This window comes from Takifugu rubripes, chromosome 8 (assembly GCF_901000725.2).
Source record: "Takifugu rubripes chromosome 8, fTakRub1.2, whole genome shotgun sequence".
NCBI lineage: Eukaryota > Metazoa > Chordata > Actinopteri > Tetraodontiformes > Tetraodontidae > Takifugu > Takifugu rubripes.
This window is the reverse complement of record NC_042292.1, coordinates 8112559-8134487: the sequence shown is the minus strand read 5'-3', so window position 1 is coordinate 8134487 and position 21929 is coordinate 8112559. Positions and strand designations below refer to the sequence as shown.

Here is a 21929-nt window from a genome sequence, read left to right as displayed (position 1 = left end):
GTTTTTACAGTGTGCTGTGTTTTTTTTGTTTTGTTTTTTTTTAAAAAGGAAAGAAAAGAAAAGCTTACTTGCTGAATGTAAAATGGTGAAAATGGAGATTTTGGTGACCTGTTTGGAAGTCAGATGTAGAAGTGTTCGTGAAGCTGTGGCATCTCTCAACAGGAAGTGATGTCACAGAAGGGTCCTCTGACCCACACGTGTGTGCTGTGGGATCCCTCAGGCCCAGGGCATAAACGGAACCTGCTGCTGTCTCTGAGATCGTGTCCATGGTCTCAGACCAAACTGTCTTGGTTCTGACGAACCTTTTGTCTTCATTGTCTTCTCTTTCTCTTCATTTTCTTCAATTGTTTCTTCTCTTTCACCAGCTTCCTTATCCCGTAGCCCTTTTATATTAACTCCATTCTCTTTCTCAAGTGTCATACTCTCTTCATCTCTCATTATTTTCTTGTTCTTTTGTCTCCAGATGTTCTTCATCCTTCTCTTTCATTTCATCGTTCTTGTCTTCTTCCTTCCTTGCAATCTCTTTCTCCCCTCTTCTTTCTGATATTATTCACTGTCATCAGTGAATTCACCCTCCTCTTCACTCAGTTCCCATCCTTCATTCTAAGCTTCCACCTCCACCTCCTACATTTAAATTTGTATATCATACCGATGTGAGCTTTTTCCACATAGATTAAATGTCCTTTTTAATTGTTTATTACCCTCAACATACTGTTTCCAGCCTGCCCAGATAAACATTACAACAGGGGTATATCTAACTGTGTGATAAGATGTAGGTGTGCTTATATCTGACGTGTGCCTGTACATGTATCTTCTTCTGAAAAGTGCCACATTTGATCCAAAGATTCATTTGAATCATTATAAAAAGATTCCTCCACATTTGCGTGCAGTACAACATTTGTCCACAAGGTGGCAACATACCCTTTATAAAGAGATCTTTCATCTGTTTGCTGGATTGAGGCGTTCCACAAACGACAGCACAGAAAGACAGATTTATTACTTTGATTTTTGGATTGTGCAAGAGTGTAGCCTCAGTCAGGATAAAAATGATCCTGTTTGAGGGATATAGTCTCCAATTTTTTGGTTTGTCATTGTACTTAACACAGAAATGAGACTGAATAGTTAATGTTGCATGGGACGTGTTATTCAATTCAATCACGTCATTCATTCAAGTCTATCCGACCATTTATTGCCATCATAACATATTAGTACAAATGAGAACTGCTTTACAACTTCACATATATATTTTTTATCTTTTAGAAAATATCCACAAAATCTGTTTTATACTTTTTTACATCCAACAAGGGCTCCTACGAAAATGGATTTTATGGCATACATACATTTTAAACACAATTTTCTTGAAATGTTCTCGTTAGATAACTATGACCTGGGTGATTGAGAATCGACACAGACATCTTGTTAGTCATGTTCTTTTTCAGAGTAGGGGCTGGAACAGAATGGCACCGCTGTAGGATTTAATGAACTCTCACTCCTGAAACCTTCCTCCGGCATCCTCTATGACGTGCCCTTTGATTTGGCCTCCTGCTGTGCCCTCCAGGCTGCCAGCACCTCATCATCGTCGGCCTCGGCGGCAGCCCGGGCTCTGATCCTCTGCCTGGTTTGGGCGATAAAAGCAGAGATGTCATCTTCTACGTTGTCGCTGTTGTCTTCCTCCCTCCTTCTTCTTCTCCCTTCTGTATCGCTGCTTCTGTACTCGCCATCTGACCTCCGTGTCCGGCTGTGGGTTTGCGAGAACCCATTGCAGGAATATTCGGGATCCTCATTGGATAGGTCTTCCCGTAACCTTGAGCTGTATCTGGAGGTCCTCTCGTAAGCTTCGTCTACTTCGTCAACACTTCGTCTGCCACTGGAGAAGTCCATTTCTGAAGCGGAGGCGTCCAGATCGTCATACAGATCTTCTGTTGGATCGGTTTCCTGTTTCCTCTGAGGAGGCCTGACGCTCTTCAGCCAGTCGTCGATGCTGGTGTTCTTGTCTTTCTCCAGGGCGGGGTTGAGGTTCAGGCACCCAGACAGGCCATAATTCCTGGAGGGTTTCTCCTTTTTCTTTGCTTCCTCAACTAACTCCTCTGTTTTTTTTCTCTCTTCCTCCTCGTCTTCGTCCTCCTTTGGTTTCTTTTTCTTGAAGAGCGTACTGCGTTTGTTGTCCTCCAGGATCTTTTTCTTCTCATACACGGCCATCTTCCCCCTCATTTCGGACTTGATCTCTTTGTCCATGGCGTTCAGTTTGCCAATGTCCACCTCATCTTGGAAAAGGCTGAAAAGAGGCACGCTGGTAGTGGTGATCTTGTTCTTCTTGGCACTGAGGTTGGAACTGTAAGTGGATCCTTTTCCAGTTAACCCAGAGATGCTGCTTGATCCGCCTCCGGAGAGAACTGATGCTGCTTTGCTGCGCCCCTGTGACAGCGCGCTAGTGTAGGAAGCGCCGCTCAACAAGGACGCTTTGTCATCATCTTTGCTGTAGCCAGAAATTAGACTTGCAGCGCCCCCAAAGTTGAACTCTGAGCCAGCACGCGATGGTGGGGGCAAACTCATCTCGCTTTGCTTCTGTTTGATGGTTTCAGAGACGACATTAGCGATCCAGTTTTGGATGCTGGAAAGATTCACCATCGGTTCCCCTCCAGGTCCTTGGACACAAGGAACTGGAACAAGAGGAGGAACTGGTGCGACTGGATTAAGCCCAAGTCCTGACTGTGAGGATCTTGGACCTCGAGACTGTGACACCGATGAGAAGGCAGATGACCTCCCGCTGAGCACAGATACGTTGTCATCATTGGCAACACTTGGCGGACCAGTGACCCCAGCTCCAGCCCAGAAGGCGGACAGAGGAACCGTCCCTCCACTGACGCAGCTCTCGGTGTCCCAGCCACACATGGACTGACTCTCTTCTAAAGTCTTCTTGCAGCGTTCCAGGATCTCCTCTCTTCTTTGTCTCCTTTTGACCGTTTTAGAGTCCTCACCTCTACTGAGCTCTAGAATCTCATCTTTGTTCTCCTCCCCGAAACGCTTTTGTTGCCTCAGCTTCCAGGACTGATACGCTGTCAGGTTGACATCTTGGAGGGACGGTGTCCTGGTTTCTCCCTCGCCGTTCTCTCCCTCACCTACAGAACTTTTCTCTCCATCTTCTCGATCCTTCTTGTTCCACCCAAACTGGATTCTCTTCACACGCCAGCGTTCCAAAGGAGTCAAGTTCTCCTTGTTCTTCTGGCAAAAGTTGTACATGGAGGTGCCATCAGACAGGATGCTCTCCACTTCATCATCAATCTTCTTCCCTCTTTCTTCTGCAGCGTCTGTGTTTGTGCTCTCACTCAGCTCCTCATCCTCCTTCCTGCGGTAGCGGGCCGCGGCTTCCTCCTCGATTTCCCTCAAGCGCTGTTTCCAAAGGTCGGAGTAACTCGTGCTGGTGGAGGTCGACATGGCGTCGACGGGCGGTCGTTTGGTTCGGCGCTTCACTCGATCTTTTACAGCACGCACGTCTTCACTGGTGATGCTCTCCACCTCCTCCAAACCATCGCCGTCCTCATCGTCGCTGTTCAGTTGGGCTTCCCACCAGTCTTCGTTCTGATATCTCTCGTTCCTCCGTTGCCAGTCATGGATCATGCTGCTGAGACCCTCATCCTCATCGCCACCCTGCCTGTCGGGTAAAACGATCTCTTGGGACACTCCTTGGTCGTCCGGCCCGTTCTGGGCTCCCGTCAGTCCACTCCCGAGCGCAGCGGCGGCTGCCGACGAGGCGACGCTGCTCATCACGCTCTCTCCATCCTCCTCCTCCTCCATCATGATCGAACGGGCTTTCGCCTCAAACGTGCTTTGCTCTTCCTCCTTATCAGTATCATCGTCGTCGTCGTCCCCACCCTCGCCGAAGATTCGCGCGCGTGCACGTGCGTCGATGACGGAGCACTGGCTGAGCGTTTCGTCGTCATCGTCGCGCTCCTCCATCAGGTTCTCGTTGAACTCCCGCAGCTGCTTCAGGAATCCTTCATTTGGGTTGATGGGACGTTTTTTGCGAATGGAAGTCAAAGCTTCCATGATCGTCATGTTCTGGAAGATCATGAGGTAGGCCGCCACGAGGATGGCAGAGCGGCTGACGCCCATCATGGAGACTACAAGCACCTTTCCTGCAAGAACAAAGAGAGCGGATAGATGTAGCTATGAGATGCAGCCTGCTTCAAATCAGTCCCCCGTCCTGTGAGCTCTGGCATTTGTAGCAGCAGTTAGCGTTGACGGCAGGAAAAACTCATTTTGTACAAGTCATAACAAAATGATCTGGATGTTCCTTCCGGTCAAATGTAACCTATGACCCCGTAAGTTAGCAGTTAGAAGATGGACAGATCAAAGTGTGTCTAATTCTGAATACAAAGTACACAAGTACTGAACCCCAAAAGTACAGACTTGGAAGTTGGTACTTGGTACAAGTTGGTACAAGCATACTTGATAAAATGGGCAAACAAGTGCACATTCGGGTACTTGGAGCATACTGGTAGTTTGTGTACTTAGAAGTTGACTGGTACTTGGATCGTGATGGATGATGAGAGCCTATGCACGCTTATTGAGAAACCTTTGCCGCCATTACCAACAACCAAACACGGTTCTCCCAGTTTCCTTTGTTTCCTCACCCTTGTGAGTCAGCAGAGCTTCGTCCAAGAATTCGGCGGTTGGTCTAAAATGGACCGAGATGTCGGCATCGGGAAAGTCGTCCAGCTCGATGCCCATGTACTGGACGTTCATGCCAGAATAGAAGGACTCTCCGGTGTAGACCCCTGTGCCGTGGGCGGTGTTGAGTACGTGGGTGATGCCCATGCGCTTCAGCCGGGCCTTGTTTACCGCCACGGATCTGGAAATAGAAACCACAAAGTTAACTTCCCTTCAATCAGGTCGAAAACGCAGCTCGTCCTTGGCAAAGACTCACTTCTCGGCGATGAAGATATTGGGCCACACCTCATCCACGGGGTTGAAAGGAGCCTCCAGGCGGTCCTGAACCATGGCCCTCTGAATGTCAAGCACACAGGGGGTGTTGTAGGGGCTGCGGTCGTCAATGATGTCCCTGACACGGTTGTACAGGTCCTCCACCATCAGCTGCTCAGCCGTTTCCAGCATGGACTCTGGGACGGACTCTTCTCGTGGACCGCGAGGAGGGAGTTCTGGAGGGACACACAGATGAAGAATTGGCTTTATTGGACCCCCTGCTGTGGCTAAAACTAAGATCTGATTGTGTATCTCTGAGGACCTCTGGCATGTGGAGAACCAGGACCAACTGTCAGGTGTTTGTTATAAGTACTGTGAGAATAATTATCATATTGTTGTCATTTAAATGCATTAGTATGTTCAGCACCTAAGTGCATGAAGAAGAAACAGAGTGTTTTTCACCTCTCTTGATTTAGTACACTTGTCCACAGCACCAGATTTACTGTGAGATTGTTATCTGAAGCCCCAAAAGCATCTTGGGAGGAGGTGAAAATTCCACATGGATATTGAGCAGAGCAGCAGCAGAGCGACGGAGGGTGTTCCAGAGGGAACTGCTGCTCCCTCTCCCTTGCAAGGTGCCTGATTCACGCAGGGTTTTACTGGGTTGCTCTGTTTCAACTCTAACAGTACCAGAGCTTTTGGTCCTTTGCTGTCACCGTGATCGAGGTGTCCGGTTGGGGGCTAATTCACCGTTCAAACTATCACAGCCAGGTGTCATCTCGCTTGTTGCTCTTAGATGGTGGCAGTTTCTTTAGGTGAATGGTCCCAGGGGCATATTTAGCATAGAAAGGTCTCTGGGTTGATTCTGTCCCTTGACATGTTCTGGTTCTTCCTTTGTTATCTCGTTAGATTAAGGACCAGCTCAAAGAACTCATTTCAGATAAGATAGAAATACCTAAAAGTGGTCAAAGCCTCTTAACGGCTGTCTTCTGGAACGCGCTGCCATTTCCGATCCAAAAAGAGAATATATAGGCTATAGGCCTGTTTTGGGTCATTTTTGGCTCATCATACAGATTTGACGCTTTCTGCTTCTGATTGGTTCAGAGAACTTGATAAACAGTATTTATAACAACCCAAAAAAATGTATGTTGCTACGTGGCAGCACCATTTACCGTCCCCCAGTCAGAACCAGGAAATACTGGCACCTCCATTCTGAGGGGAAGCTTGAACACACATCATGTAACACACATCGAGCATTAATGAGCCATAACGTCAGCGTTGGCCGATGCTAATTTCCTCATTCAGCTGCTCCTCCGTTGTCCCAGTAATGATGTGAGGAAATGAAACAGGGATTCTCTGTAACAGAGGCCGAGTGGAGCAAATTAGAGCTTTTTAAATCCAAATGGACTCATGACGGTGAATAAATCACGTCCAAGAAGCAGCAGCAAAGCCTGGACAAGTCCTAAGTGGACTTTTAGTTCAGGATGAGTCGGGTGGTGGGGGGTCGTTTACAGGTAGGACACTTCCTCACCCTCGTTAATGATCTTCTTGGCGGCGACGGCAGACGACAGGTGGATGGGCTCCATAAAGATGCTGGCAGCGTCCGAGCCGGAGATCATGGAGAACCTGGACTCTGACACCATGGAGAAGCTTGAGAGACAGATTCTGGTTAATGGACGTGGACCCAGAGCCAGAAGCTGCACTGTAACATGCAACGTTCTCCTACCTGGGGGAGGGACAGCGCAGGTAACGGGACTGAATTCCGTGGACGCTCATCTCCCCCTCTGGCGCCACCTCCTCCTCCACAACAGGAGCTGTCTGATGCGCGTCCTCTCCACTCCCATTGGTGGACGCCATGGCAACTAAAAACGTTTGCTGAAATACATTTTTCTTCATTTAAGACTGTCATTCAGTGTTCTGTTCATGCTCCGTTGCTGTAAAGGTCATGCTAGAAAGAGAGCACCTCCATGTTGCACAACGGGAGCCACCTCTGTGCACGTCTGTCTGTGCACGATGGTTCAAACATGAGCATCTTTATCATTTTCTGACCTCCACGACCATTCATTCGGTGTACCTCTAGATATGAAACATCCAGCTGCATATCCAGAAACCCTGAGTTTAGTTTGTGTGGCTCTTGCGTCCTTTTAAAATGACAAGGTTATCAAAACAAACACACTCCCTCACAACAAAGAAGATAAAAACAAGTTTTACAGTGAGGCTAGGCTAACGGTGTCAAGCTCGGCTCATCGATTTTAATGGCTGAAGGCACTTACAGAATGTTTAACAAAGCTTCTGTTGTAGGAAATAACGATCACGGCGTCGTGATTTTGAAGCATGTGCGTATGTTGTTGACGTGCTCGGCCCCTCCACCCCGGTACGATCTTTAAGGTCTGCTTCTCTTAACATTCCAGGGTCTCATCTGGCACAGAAAGGGGACCGAGCTTCTAGTCTGCCTACTCCAAAGCTATGGAACAGTTGACCGGATGATCTGAAAGCTCCAACATCTGGGACAGCTTTCAAATCGTTCCTTAAGACACACCTGTGTCCGACGTCTGGCAGCTACTGATACCGCCTGTGAATCCTGGATGGAGCTTTCTTCCTCCTTTTATTGGTTTCTTTGTTGCTTATTTTCTTTTATGTTCACTGTCATTGTTTTTGTGTTTTATTTTCCCTTACTGACTGGAAAGCGCTTCGGTTAAGGTGTCGTGCCACCAAGTTTTATTTGCTTGCTCGAATTAATGGATACCGCTGTAAATGCGTGTGCGTCTATTTTTAACCGTGGCGACAGCTGCCTCGGTGTCTCGCGCTGGAAAGGCCTCGAGGCCACGAGGGTTGGAAACACACAAACAGCAACAGATTTCAGAGGTGCGAGAACACAGAACGACAACACCGATCCAAATATCGATTGTGTGTACTTGTGAGTGTATTTGTTTGTGTGTGTGTGTGTGTGTGTGTGTGTGCGCGCTCTCACCTTGTTGGCAGCGGTCGGTCAGAGGCTGACAGCAGCCAGACTGACACTAAAGTTAGAGAGACCCTCACCCCTCCTAATCTGCCCCCCCCCACCACAGACACCCGACACCAGCGAGTACTTTTACTCGAGTACTTGCGGCTGCTTTACTGCTTTAACAATGTCATTGAACATTTGATGGGCTTGACTCAACTTTAGTACTTTTACAGGTTTAAAAAGCTCTGGAAATCGTTTGATATTGTGATTGCTTCACACAAATAATCCCAGATCTGAACCGGCCTTATCTCTGAATGACGTTCTTCCCCGAATTTTGGATTGACTCTGTGATTTATAAACTCTGAATGCTGGGAATTTAAATTATAAGATCCATTATTATTATTAAATTATAAGGCCTTGTGCTTCTTAATCCTGAATTTTGGCCAGTTGAAACAACTGCATCTGCCATAAATGTAGTTCAATTATGGTGTCTGCTGATGTTTGCACAAGCACAACCTGGAATATCCCCATCAGCCAAATCTGTGGAATCCTGTCATCCTGCACTATCCATGAGCTCAGGAAAGCTTTCGAAATTGTATTTTCTTTCAGATTCAATTTAGCCATACATCAACACTAGCTTCAGAAGCATTTATGCTAACTGAGGAAATACCTACTGACACGATCAGCCAGATCACGAGTGAAAAAAATAGTTCTTCATTTCTAGCTGGCACCAAGCTACTTTAATTAGCAGGAAAACAGCATTATTTAAAACGTTTTGATCTGGTAGTGGTGTGGTGTGGGTATAAATGACATGCCAAAGAAGTCTGAAAAATGTTCAGTTTTAAAGTAAATGTTTAGTGGTTTTGTCACATAAAAAAGTACAACATTGATGTACAACTTCCATACGTGAACCTTACAGGCACCGTCTCTCGAGCCGAGTGTCAATATTACAACGCATATTAAACCCTGCTGTGAAAAACAAAATAAAGGCACATACCGAAAAAACACAGCGATGACACAGGAAAGGTTCTGCATCTGAGCGACAGGAGGTACAGAAGAGAAAAGCTACGGCAACAAGAAGATAAAGTAATCTATTACTTCTCATTGATCAACAGCACAGGTCAACAACAGGTCACATGATACAGCCATACACTTGCAGTCGGAGCACAACGATGCTACATTTCCATGTTTTGTTGTGGATTTTCTTTTTTTGGTTTTTAACATTGTAAACGTTTTTAAAGAACGTGCTCAGGAATAACTCCTCTTAGTAAATTCTAATTCTCTTTTAAAAAAATATGTGTGACAAGATACGTTTATGCTAAAAATGTTGAAACATACATTTAGAATATTGAAGGCTAATTTTTAAACTTGTCGCAGCGATAAATATTGAGGGTTTAACCAGCCTTCAAGTTCAATCACATGTGACGAGCACATCCTGATGAGACAACCTGAAACTGACAGACCTGTAAAGGACACATTGGCACTTTTGGGCTTTTTCCAACAAAAGAAAAATAAAATGAAGGAGTTAAACTCTTGCAGAGGTTTGGCAGAAGCAACGTTTGTGAGCTGAATTGATTTTTATCTTGATCGCCCCTGAATGTGATCTCATTTCCCCTCCATTTCCTGCTCCGTAGTAGCGTTAGCAGTGATGTTTCCAAGAGAGGTGAAGCGCTTAGAAGCAAACCAAATCTTATAATCAACCTAGTCTTAATTAAATGTTTTGCTAGCTAATGGCTACATTAAAATTGAATAAAAGAATGTAGATGCTTACATTTTTAATAGTCAGGACTAACTTAGTGTGTGAACATTGACTTTGTAGAGTTATTATTGGCATCTTCAATTTTATAGAATGCATTCCTTCCTGGAGGGAGAAGCTTTAGACATAGAGCAGGATGACATGCCACGGGGGCTAACTGGTTAGCATGCTAACCCAACACAGATGCCTCAGGGATATCACGCTAATCCTCTTTGCTTTGCTCAACAGTTTCTGGGAAAAGGACCAGAGTGAAAAGGTTAGGTCAAAGGTTAGAGAAAGTTACAATTATTGCGTTTCTGTGAGCGCTTTTCGGTCAGACGAGAGCTAAAGATCCAGCCGGTTGACATTTTGCCTTTATTCAGTCAGAATGTCATTTTGAAAGCGGCGACAATCTTGTCAGCATGTTTGTTTTCATATGTTCCACTCAGCCCTGGTTATCAACAGCGAGAGACACCAGAGGGTCAGCTGACCCGCTGCTCTCCGCCTCGCCAGAATTGGTCCTGAGCTGATAGTCGGCCATCTTCTCCTTTTTCTCCCGGCTGCAGGGCACAGGCCTGAGGTCCTGGCAGCATTCGGGGGGGAGACACGGCACCAGATGCACCTCGCCGCTTTCGTTCATCAGCTGGACGCAGGTGTAAAAATCCTGCAGCGAGCGTTTTTTGGTGGCGGCGTCGGCGTCATCACCTTGAGGGCCCAGCTGCTCCAGCACAGTATACGCCGCCCCCTGCGGTGAAGCCCCCTCCACCCCCGGCCACGGGGGACTCAGCTGTGACGACAGCGTGAAGCAGTGTGGCGAGACGCTCTGCTGGTAGGATGTCGGGCTCTGAGCCAGGAACTCTTGACTGGCCCCAACAGGTTCCAGATTACAGGGAGCCATTAGGCGGCCGCTCTCTGCGTCCCCCGCGGCGCCGTGGTCGGTGCGGTCCTGCAGCGTCAGACAGATCTTGTCCTCGTTGACGGGCTCCCAGACTTCCTCGGTGTAGCTCGGAGGCCTGTAGTTGTGGAAGCTGCTCAAGTGGATGTTGATCTCATCCAGGTTGCCCTTCTGCGTGTGTGTGTGTGTGTGTGTGTGTGTGTGTGTGTGTGTGTGTGTGTGTGACAGGAGGGGGAGAGAAAAATGTTCAACCAACAGGAAATTTGAATGAGAACAGAGGAGGAGCAGAAAGGACAGAACGGGCGTCACCTTCAGCAGCAGGGGGTTGATGCCGATGATGCGCGGCTTTGGGATGGGAGGCAGGAAATAGTCTTTTATTCTGAAGGCAAAGTCAGGAGGAAGCGTTAGAAGCAGGACCTCAGAGGGCTCACCATCGCTCCAGGTGGTACCGCCACCACACGTCCTCTCACCTCTTGCTCTGTGGGATGATGCCAAACGTGATGACCAGCACGGTGCCGATCCCCAATCCCGCCACAAGGACTTGGACCAGGAGTTTACCTGCCATTGACCAATGAGGCGTCACTACACGTGTGCACAGCTACAGGTAGCAAAAACAGGCAATGGTTTTTATGTTATTGTTGCCATAGCAACTGTCAGGAGGCGCTGCACCTGCAGACGGCCTGCTGGGGATGCTCATCAGCACGGCGGAGCTCCACTTGCTCCACAGCTGGGAGTTCTTTGACCGGCAGCGGACTCGGACCACGTAGTCTCCCACAGGGAGGCTGAGCAGCTCCAGGTGAGTCTCCCACAGAGAGGGTTTCACCTGCGGAGCGGAACAAACGCGCCATGAAACCCGAGGACGGGCAGATTCTGGCCCTGATCTCCAAAGCTGACCTTCCAATTCTCCGCTTCGGTGACCCGTCTGTACTGCAGCTCGTAGACCAGCGTGATCCAGCCGTACTGCAGGTCGCCCGGTTCTGGATACTTCCAGGTCAACAGTGCGTTGTGACCCGTCTCATCGCCGCCGACGTCCGACAGCTCGTAGGTCAGGTTAACCGGGGCTTCGGTCTCCACTGGGGACACACGAGAAAATGTGACGCTAACGCGGGTCAGCGTCGCTAAAAAGGCACCTGGAGTAGACGTGCACGGTGAATCATCATCATCATCATCATCATCATCATCACCGCCACGGTGAGCGCACATCGTTCTGACGGCAGCAATCGGCGATTAAAGTCCAGTTATAATTTATTCTGACATTTATAAAGACGAAACCGCTGGTGGCCGATGCTTTAGCTGGAAGATAAAAGCACCCCGCTGCTGCTCACACGGACACCGCTGACCCAGTTTTTCTAAAAGTGGGCTTGACTGTTTCCAGGCATTCTCATGCAGCACATTCCAGATGTTTAAAGGTCTCCACAGATGCAGAACAAGGAGTCAGGTGAGCGGGTCAAGACGAGCTAATGTCTCTGATAGGTGAGGGTGCTGGCGACGGTCACATGGGCCACAGGTGACCCTCCATGCAGACCACAGACGGTCCAGAAGCTGCTCAGGAAGTGACCTTTAATGATCTGGGTTAAAAGAGTCCCTCTGCCTTTGTCTCCAAACTCCAATGAAATAAATGTTTAAACACGGCCGTTGCCGTAGAAACGAAGAGAGGCTGACGACATTTATATTTAAGAGCGGCCGGTTTGCCTCCAGGCCCCCCCCGTCGGGTCCTTACCTATATCGGCCACGTCCAGGCAGTGCTGCTGGGAGGTGTAGTTCTGGGTGGCGGTGACGGCGGTGACCTTCATGCAGTAGACGTTCCACACGGTGGTGTGGCTGCTGTCGAAGTGGCAGCTGTTGGGCCCGGCGGTTCTGTAATCTGGACATTCCTGTTTGGGCCCCTTCCTGCGAACACAAGCGGGGACGGGACACGGCCCCCTTCCTTTATTCTGACTTTAATTTATAGCGCGCGTTACTGAGGCGCCTCCCCCTTCAGAGGCGCTCGAATCATTAACGAGTTGAAATCATGATTCCTTTTTTTCTTTCAAGACGAGCGTGGCACAACCGCCAGCCACCGCGTGGCGTTTGGCGTCCCTTTACTTCCTTGTTTGTTCAGTACTGCGCTTCCATTTTTCTGACAGGCTCTTTCAGCTCTGAATGTCCCTTCTGTAAGACAGAATCGATCCAATGGTTCCTCAACCGCCGCTGTCAATTTTCATCGCATAATCTCAGAGTTAATAGGCAGCTGGGTCAATGGAGCCCGGAGAGATGTCACATTGGGTCGGAGGCACAGCGTGATGTGTCCCGGTTACCAGCGGCGAGACCGCATGCTGCTGCCGCCACGTATCGACCGCCGCTTTAAGTGGATTTAAAAGGCAGAAATTTGATGACCCAGAACCGCATGTGAACTTTTAATCTCGGGCTGCAACCAGAAGGAACAAACCCCCCACGAATGGACACATAGCTGATCAGTTTATGGATCTTGGGGGGGGGTCATGTGATGAGGATGACCTCCCGTACGTACTCGATGGAGTAGGTGAGGACGTATGTGGCCTCTCCCTCCGTCAGGTTTCCCAGCGGACGCCACCAGCAGTTGAAGTGTTCCATGTTGCGGGAGCGGCATTTGGAGATGTCCGGTCTGATTGCAGCGCCACCTGCTGGCCAACACACACACACACACACACACACACACACACACACACACACATACACGTACATGTACATGTACACGCGCGCACACACACGCACACACACACACACTCAGGGTTCATTACGGTGCAAATTGAATTTTTTAGGTTAGTTAAGGTGAATGAATCTTTTGTAATTTCAAGTTCCAGCAACTGCCTGATTAAAAAAAAAAAATCATCTGATGGTTTTAAAGCCACAAAGACGTTGAACAGAATCCTGGAAGGCTTCAGTTTTCCTCTAAAGTCCTCTAAACCGCGTGACAGGAAGATTCCCGGGATTAAACTGCCAAGGAGATAAATGTCGTGTCAGATTCACTGGGCTGGCTGACATTTCGATGAATGAGGGAATGTGATCTGTATGTGAGACAACGTGTGAGGTCACCACGACACAAAGAGGATCCGCATGTGGACATTTCATCTCTGGCTCCTGCTGCACCCGTATGACCCTCAAACATCATGGGATCCAAACTCAGCTAATTCAATTGGTGTCTTTTTTTAGAACAATATTAAATCAGGAGCTAATTGGCTGCTTGCTTGGAGACGAAGGCATTTACAGAATCTTGTGTTTTCTTCTCACCGTGATTGAGTTTTTCTTCGATGTCGGCGTCCCGGGACTCCATCCTGCTGCGGCCGCCTTGAGCGAGGATGCAGATGAGCAGCAGCCAGCGCGCCATCCTGCCACTTCCTGTCAACCTGCCAGCACAGGAACAGCCAGAGTGAGACACAAACGGAGCCCAGAGACACAGCAGCTGCCCGTGAAGCCAGGACAGGCGCGCCTTTATGCAGCGGGAGGATGAGCGCTCTTTTAGCATCGTTTACGCGGGTCATGAGACTGCTCATGCAGCAACAAATGTTCCCACCACCAGATTAACGTTGTCGCTCCCTCCCACTAAACCCTGAAGTTAGATTTTACAGTCGCTCTCCTCTTGGGTGCGAGTGCAGAGCTGGAAATAAAATAAATCAGCTTTTTAAAACTTCTATTCAGTAACATCACATCTAGGACAAATCTAAACCCTGGCTAAATCCTAAATGTATGGACTGGAACGGCCCTGCTGGCTGGAAATACTTATGAAAGTTAGAAATCCTCTTTGTTTCCCCGGCAGCCACGGCAAGGATTATGGGCGTTAAAGGCGCACGTATAACAGAGATTTTCAAAAGCCTTCAGAGGACGTTTGATAAATCACAGTTTCAAGTTTCGAAGGCCATTTTGACGGCAAACGTGCAGATGTGAAGGGTTTCGGTAACTGTGCGTGCAAACGCTCAGCTAAGAAGTACCTCGCAACCACCGACTGGACTCGACCCTGGAGAGCAGCAGCAGCTGTGGAGAGTTAAAGCATCGCCTGAAAATTCCTCCTAATCAGCTTAGCGGGTGAACCGCTTTGTTACAGAGAGCATGTGAAGCCGTATGGTCCAACACCGCCGCTCAAACCTTATGCAAGCCAAACGGTATCACTGGTAGCTTCTCTTCCACTCCCCAGGTTCTCCCCAGTCAGCAGACAAATGGCGATTCCAAATTGTCTCTATTTATTCAAGGCTAAACGGCCACAGATGATACAAACAAGGATCTCCACGAGTGCCTGCTGAGCGTTGGGACGAGTCTTTGATGACCGATCAAACATGGGGGACATTTCAAGCCACCCTAACAACCACTTTACATCACACCACAAGACATTTTCTGCATCAAATGCCTCGAAATAGGAATGTGAGGCATTTTAGAATGATTGCTTTAGTAAAAATTGAAATTAAATGCTTAAAAAAAGTCATTGGGGTTTACACCTGCTAACTGTTGAGCACACAAAACAAAAACGACATCAGAAAATTAAAAAGTGCTCATGTAGGCTACAGCATCCCATTAAAAGCTGTGGGTCGCTACATGATGACTCTGATGGTGGCTGTTAGCAAATCTTAGCTTCGTGTTATCTGTGTTTTAACTTTTAAATTGCTGTTGTTTTGTTACAGCTCCTGCACTTTTTTCCTATTGAAACTCAACATTGCATCTTTGAAATTGTTTGTTTTAACCCACACTATCATTTCCTTGTAACTGTTCCTAGGAAGTGCTGCTGACCTCTTGGTCAGGTCACCTTTCTGAAAGAGATCCTGATCTCAATGGGTTTTATCTGGCTAAATAAAGGTTAAGTAGTTAATTCAATTGAATTAAGACTAAATACTGCCTCCACGGTTAAAAACAGTAAAGAAAAACTCATATTGTCATCAGAAAGATGTTCAAAATGGGTCAAATTATAAAGAGTAATGATGCCACAACTGGGCTTTGTGCCTTTATTAAGATCCTTAAGTGCTGAGAGAGCAAGAGAGTGAATAATCCTGGCCTTGATTTGACAGGACACAAGGGATTACAAACAAGGCCTTGTTATGGAAGGGAAGACTTGCTCGGACACAAGACCCATCGCCATAAAACATCAAATCAAATCTGTACAATTTGGAGGAATGGCGTGGCTCTCCTCCCATCTTCAGTCCAAACTCGGAGGGACTCTGGTCCAAAGGAGGATGAGCAGATGCAGAACAGTGGTTTTACTGAATAAAGGCCGGAAAACAGTGATTTGAATCAGCTGCTGCAGAGTCACGGCATGAGGAGTCCATTAAGTCGTTGGCATCTTTAACATCCAGATGGCCCGATAGAGGTGGCAGCTGAGACGAATAATTGATGCTGGAAATGTCTGGAAATCCAGCGTGAACCTGGTCAACAGACCGAGACACCCGGGCAGATCCACACGAGCAATACAGGTAATTCTCACTGAAGGTTTCCATCTTTCATGCCCGTCACAATGCTCATAGCCAGGGATGGGCAACAACACAGCGGCCTTATTTCACCGTATCGTTACTCGGAACAACTGTCCAAACAGCCACTGACACCAACGACACAAAAAACTCATGTCGAGTATTACTCCTCCATCAGAAGGTGCTGGTGCAGACAACAAACTTCTCACGCTGCTGACACAGAATTGGCTTCTCCCTTCTTGGGAATCGCAAAAAAACCTGGAAAATACAGTTGGAAAGAGGTGGTATGAAGAGTTTGTTTTCGGCTTTCTGCCAGTTGCTTAATTTTCCACAATGTCTTGATTTGCCAACTGATCATTGTTGCATTGAAACCTCTTCCAGGTGCTCCTGTTGTCTGCATCTTGTGCCTCGTCAGTCTCATCGATTCTCTTTTTTTCATGTTTGCTAGCTCGTGACAATGTCGCGAGCTAAGATTCAAGCGACTTTATTGGCTGTCACATGGTGACAGGCTCAAATTATAACTGCAACAAAGATGCAAAAAAACTGATGTGGAATGTGAATTTGCAACAGAAAATAAATGTAATTATAATAAAGTAATTTAATTACAGGAAGTTAAGTTGTTGTGCTGTTTCTGTCTCAAGTTATTTTGATTTGTCCTCACTGAACTTTGAACCTCTATCTGACCAGCCTTGAAGGCCCTCCAGGGGTCATTGAGGTTAAACCCGTGCATCTCACTCAGCTTGGGGCAAAAATGTCAAACAATTGGCCAAAAAGAGACAAGAAAATTTCTGTTGTTCAACAAAATGTTGTTCATACCAGCAGGACAACTCAAGGCAGGCTGAGCACGACCAGAACTTATCTTTCCACCTGGAACCATCACAAGTGATCTCAGGCTGGACCTGAGGCCTCACGCACGAAAAAATGTCACATCTGCACTTTTCCACGCCCATGTTCAGATTTATCAAGCGTGAAACCCCCCGTGGAAATGTGCTGTGCTCCACGCCAACGTCGTGGCTGGTGTGGAGCACATTTGTTCGGCTGCTGGCGACCCTCAGAGGTGATGCTGAGAAGCTGGTGACACTGTCAAAAAGGCAGATAAACGGATGAAGAATCAACACACCAAAGTCACTGCGATTACATGAGTGAATATGAAAGCATGCGTGGAATGGTGAGGAAAATACTGTTAACGATAATCGCAACACTGGCGCCATTAGGAGATATATTATATTATATTGCTGAAGGAGCTGTGCACAGAAAAAGTCTCGAGACTGAGAAGACTGTTTGACTCGGGACACCGACTGGCTCATCAGCCGCTTTATTCCTCTTCTGTTTATTATTGATGCCAGAGGACGGCGTTCCAAAAAGAATATTCCTGCGTCTCTTGACTTCACTGACGATTGTCTAGAACTAGCAACGGGTAAAATACCTCTTCTTCTCCTTGGGACTTTTCTTTTGTTTCCATGATCTGCCAAGAGAGGAATCCCATCTGTTTAGACTGATGTTTAACTGAGGGCGTGGCGAGGAGGAGACCTGTGTGCCAGCATGTGCGCTCAATTCCAGGCTGAATGGGAGAGTAACTAACTCAACTAATGTGCTTGGATTCAGGCGTACCTACGGTTGACACCAGACCATGCGAACGCCTGAAGTGCATCCCTGGAGAACAGCAGCACAGGCAGAAGAACCTGGCCGGCGTGCCCGAGTGAGAGGTGGGACTCAGAGTCTTGTCGCCACGTCCACCATAAACCTTTTTTAGGGGATGGGAACGTGAGGACGGGCCTCCTGACCACCCTCCTGTCAGAGACTGCAGGGCGAAGCAGCAACCACGAGGAAAGTGCCTACTAACAGTAGAATGGCAGGTGTCGCCCTTGAGTCGTTTAGAGGTGTTGTGGGCCCATCAATGAACCACCGGTGGAGCAGGGTGTCCACCTCAAGACCCTGGAGAAGCAATTCCCTCTGCCCCACTCAATGAAAGGGTTGTCCTGTGGTCCAAATAACATCATCACCTCCTGCAGAGGGCTCATAAAGAGTGGGTCTACTGAGGGCAAACGTGCTGCTTAGCAACTGCCATCTTTAGTGGTTCCTGTGGTTCATTGTGTTAATTTTTATAAATCTGTTTATTCATGACGATAGATGACTTTAAAATGTTTGTTTTCACAGCCCTAAATATAATACACCCCATAATGTGAATAGTAGAGGGTGCTGTCCCTCACAGACTAGCGTCTTCATTGTACTGATGGAATCTGCTGCTTCACGGTTTGATTTCATTAGCACCAAATTAGCTTAGCACTAAATCAAGAATAGCCTCAAACCCATGACGCTGGTGGCAACCATGTGACAAACATTGGTTCCAGACGCAACTGCAGCGGGAAACACAGGCGGTCGAACGTTCGCTGGTTGCTGTGACAACCGCATGGCAAATTGGCTGCCGTCACTCCCTCTGGAGAGGATTATTATGGTCTAGAGAACCATGTGAAATGGCATCACCTGCAGGTCTGAGGGTCTCTGCTGGAATCAACTGAGATTTATTCTGAATGTGGATTTTCTGACTTTTTGGAGCTCATATCAGATGATTTCAGCCACTGAAGTGGGTTATAAAAAGACTCCAAATATGTGTTTGTGTTTGTCATGTGCAGCTTCAGTCCCGTGAGCTGCTCGATCTACCAACATGAAACCAGATCTCAGTCCAGCCGAGGCAGCGAGCGACGGTCAGATGGCTGCCGTGCCCAACGAGCAGCGGATTAAAGGCTTATTACGTGTAGCAGCAGGTGGAAATATGTGGAAAGAACCGTGTTCCTTCCCATTTTCTCAGAGTTTGACGCTTTATTGGTCGGCCTCCTTCAGGCCTGATGACCAATGTCTTCTGATTTCTCTACTTGTGTTTTTAAGCTTCTTTGGTGGAGCAGCAACAGGTTTTCTGCTCCTGAAAAGCAGTCCAGAGATTTCTGAATCCCAGCGAGCGCCTAAAGGCTGCAGGAACCTCTGACACCTTCACCACCAGTTCTACCTGGAATTGCTCCTCTGTTGCAACTTATGAACTTAAATGGAATGTTTTATCTTATAATTTACAGCGTTAACAAACCCAGCAGTTCATTATTTTTCACTCACATGCCTGGAATAATGGAATAATGAGTCCTCCCAACATTGTCTGCTCTTCCTTTTCTCCATTCTCACCCTAAACCAAAGACAGTTGGTGGATTCATGCTGGACACATCGAGAAGCCGAATAAAGTTCATGCAAATCTCTCAAAAACAAGTGATCCACCGACGTTTTTCTGACATCATTCAAGTTCTGGACAGTTTGGGAAGCGACGTGATTCCTGACAGAACCTATAGAAGATAAAAGGTCACATGACAACCTCTTGTCTTAATTAAAACTTCAATCGAACGACTCAAAAGTCTGAAGCTTCTGGACCCCTGAAGAAGGTTCTGTGAGAAACCGTCCCAGCCATCGTTGATCCAGGACGACCGGAAGCACAACGCCCAGAAAACGCTCCGGTTTTCCATCCTCACTTCATCCCCCCCCATCTCTCCGACGGGATGATCATCCCAGAGGCTCCTCGAAGAGACGGCGCCCTTCAGCCCCCCGGAGTGAAGCGCCTGTGTCAGACACGTGGAGGATTCAGCCACAATTAGTCTTATCTGAAGGCCACATCCCAGCACTCATCAACATTCCCTCACAGTTCACACAGCGCCGTGGGCAACACACACACACACACACACACACACACACACACACACACAGATGTGAACAGAGGTTTCAGTCAAAGGCAGTCACATGAATGGCAACATGCAAACTGGGCTCAACACAGTGGCGCCAAAAGGTTTGCTGAACTATTTATTATAAATCCGGCCGTCTAATCTCCAGGCCAGTGAACCGCAGTGACGTTAGAAAAGACGGAGGTTACATAAATAAGCATGGCCGACCATCATCACCCCCCCCCAGGAGTCCAACCATCTTACAGGAAGACGATTGCTGACAACTCAAAGGTGATGCTGAACCAGCGATGGAAGGCCGCACATGCAAATCACCAAAAAAACGTTGCTACGCCACGAATTCGGATTACTCACGTTGCATTTAAGCCCGTTACATTAATAGCTGTTGGTGGTTGTTGTGTTCCAACTTCCTGCACAACAGCTGTAAGTTAAGTCACCTGTCAAGATTTACTACGGTTTCCAAAAACAAAACAAATATCAGCGTTACTTTTCTTTTTGCCTGTTGCTTTTTAGCAGTCGGATCAGAACCAGAACAGTTTGACACACTTACAGTTGAAGCTAATTTAACAGCAAAGGCAAAAGAATTCAGCATCATTTCAGCAGCTCAAAGTAAAACCAGTCCAATTTTAAACAGAAACGCATTTAAAACCAACACCATTGTTACGTTTGGTCATCTGCTCGTGCTAAATTAATCAAATCCACATCAAAACTGCGCAGAAGTACATTTTCTGACTCCTAATCCAACCAAAGAAATAGAAACTGAGGTTGTGTTTAGTCTTTACTACCTTTTTGACACATCTAAACATCATCAGGCATCAGAACATCTCTGCACACACAGTCAGAACTAGATGAAGCAACCAGAAGGGAACCTACAGAATGTTTTTGTTCTATTCACGACATGGTTGTGATGAGCACGGATTTAGAATTTAGAAAGTTGTGCACATTTGTGTTCAGAAAGTCACCCACAGGATTCTGGCCGAACTGATCCCAGTCAAAACTCCATCCCTTCCAGAACCAAAACATGGTTGTATTTCAGCCAGTTGGACGCACTTAAAGCTAATTTAGCAGGAAAGGCTAAAGGATTTCAGCCTAATTCAACAGCTAATTAAGAGTGTTGTCCTTCATCAAACCAGCGCGTCCAGAATATTTGGCACAAATCCGAATGTGAAGATGACAATTGATTTTTTTCCCCATGTGGCATCAAAAAACCTCATCTATTTAGAACAGATATGCATTTAAAACCATCTGAAATCGTTATTTAACATATAAATTAAATCTATATCTGCGCAGAAGAAAATGGTTTAATTAGAATCAATAAACAGCTAAAATTAGCCACGGAGATGTTAAAACAAAATAAAACTACCATTAATGGGCAGATTAAGATGTAAAAGAATGTCACAATTCGGTGTTTAAATAGACTTTAAGATTTAGCCTAAAACTTACAAACAAACAACAGACAACAAAAACAAAAGCTGATTTTGTTCAAATGCCAAAAGCTTTTTTAAATTTGCAGCCTTGAGTCCAAAAGTTTTGTTTTTCGGAAACACACTTACTCACAACCCGAACCTCCAGTTAACGTGACGATTTTCACTTTTAAATCAAATGTTTTGTGTTTTTTTTCCCAATAAACTGCCCAACGGGAAAGCTGCCAGTCTGTTAGCATGATTAAAATGCTAATTTTAAACTCCCAAGCCGGAGGCACAGGGCACGAATCCGACTTACCGCGTCAGTAAAGCGATTTGAAGCGCGCCTGCTGTCGCCTCCAACCTCCGGGAGAAGCTCCGGGCCGCCGCCGCCCTCCGGTCCGAGCGAAGCCGCCGCGGAGGAACCAGGACGCGCCGCCGCCGCTGCTGCTGCTGCTGCTGCGTTCACTTACCGCGGTGCGTTCAAGTCCCGCCGCTGCGCACACTGTTGCTGCCGCCGACCCGTGGCTGAGTTGACTTTGCTGCCGCGGTTCCTCCTCCCTCTCCCCCTCCTTCCTCTCCCCCTCCTTCCTCTCCTCCTCCCTCTCCTTCCTCTTCTCCTCCTCCTCCCTCTCCTCCTCCTTCTTCTCCTCCTCCCTCTCCGCCTCCTCCTCCTTCTCGTCCTCCTCCCTCTCCTCCTCCTCCCTCTCCTCCTCCTCCTTCTCGTCCTCCTCCCTCTCCTCTCTCTCCTCCTCCTCTCCTCCTCCTCCTCCCTCTCCTCCTCCCTCTCCGCCTCCTCCTCCTCCCTCTCTTCCCTCTCCTCCTCCTTCTCGTCCTCCTCCCTCTCCTCCTCCTCCCTCTCCTCCTCCCTCTCCTCTCTCTCCTCCTCTCTCCTCCTCCTCCCTCTC

General features: G+C 47.5%; 2 protein-coding genes across 5 annotated transcripts; both read right to left on the bottom strand.

The window, feature by feature from the left end:
- Positions 1-1167: 1167 nt before the first annotated feature.
- dusp27 (dual specificity phosphatase 27) lies at positions 1168-7977 on the bottom strand. Of its 3 annotated transcripts, none has more exons than XM_029840565.1 (6): positions 7895-7977; positions 6650-6798; positions 6455-6573; positions 4928-5159; positions 4635-4852; positions 1168-4136 (listed from the first exon to the last, which is right to left on the bottom strand). In XM_029840565.1, exons 2-6 carry the CDS (start codon positions 6778-6780, stop codon positions 1516-1518), a joined length of 3321 nt encoding a protein of 1106 aa, XP_029696425.1. In that variant the 5' UTR covers positions 6781-6798; positions 7895-7977; the 3' UTR covers positions 1168-1515. The 3 variants fall into 3 exon arrangements, with proteins under 3 accessions (XP_029696425.1, XP_011604695.2, XP_029696424.1); XM_011606393.2 differs by having other exon boundaries at positions 6650-6785; positions 7895-7918; XM_029840564.1 differs by lacking the exon at positions 7895-7977 and adding an exon at positions 6887-6907.
- A 724-nt stretch (positions 7978-8701) lies between these two features.
- LOC101079667 (prolactin receptor-like) lies at positions 8702-21559 on the bottom strand. 2 transcript variants are annotated; one of them, XM_011606351.2, is made up of 9 exons: positions 21341-21559; positions 13747-13862; positions 13007-13139; positions 12218-12387; positions 11392-11570; positions 11167-11320; positions 10968-11055; positions 10807-10876; positions 8702-10668 (listed from the first exon to the last, which is right to left on the bottom strand). In XM_011606351.2, exons 2-9 carry the CDS (start codon positions 13841-13843, stop codon positions 10048-10050), a joined length of 1512 nt encoding a protein of 503 aa, XP_011604653.2. In that variant the 5' UTR covers positions 13844-13862; positions 21341-21559; the 3' UTR covers positions 8702-10047. The 2 variants fall into 2 exon arrangements, with proteins under 2 accessions (XP_011604653.2, XP_011604654.2); XM_011606352.2 differs by having other exon boundaries at positions 13007-13136.
- Between the last annotated feature and the right edge of the window lie 370 nt (positions 21560-21929).

What these genes read in the sequence shown, in the direction of transcription:
- dusp27 (XM_029840564.1), bottom strand. An exon ending in CTGCGCTGTCCCTCCCCCAG is followed by an intron (nt 6,574 to 6,649) that starts GTAGGAGAACGT and finishes CTGTCTCTCAAG; the next exon opens with CTTCTCCATGGTGTCAGAGT. An exon ending in AGCTCTGCTGACTCACAAGG is followed by an intron (nt 4,137 to 4,634) that starts GTGAGGAAACAA and finishes TTGTTCTTGCAG; the next exon opens with GAAAGGTGCTTGTAGTCTCC.
- LOC101079667 (XM_011606351.2), bottom strand. Translation starts at nt 13,843, where the DNA reads ATGGCGCGCTGGCTGCTGCTCATCTGCATCCTCGCTCAAGGCGGCCGC. An exon ending in CCGAAGCGGAGAATTGGAAG is followed by an intron (nt 11,321 to 11,391) that starts GTCAGCTTTGGA and finishes TCCGCTCCGCAG; the next exon opens with GTGAAACCCTCTCTGTGGGA. An exon ending in TCAACCCCCTGCTGCTGAAG is followed by an intron (nt 10,669 to 10,806) that starts GTGACGCCCGTT and finishes ACACACACGCAG; the next exon opens with AAGGGCAACCTGGATGAGAT.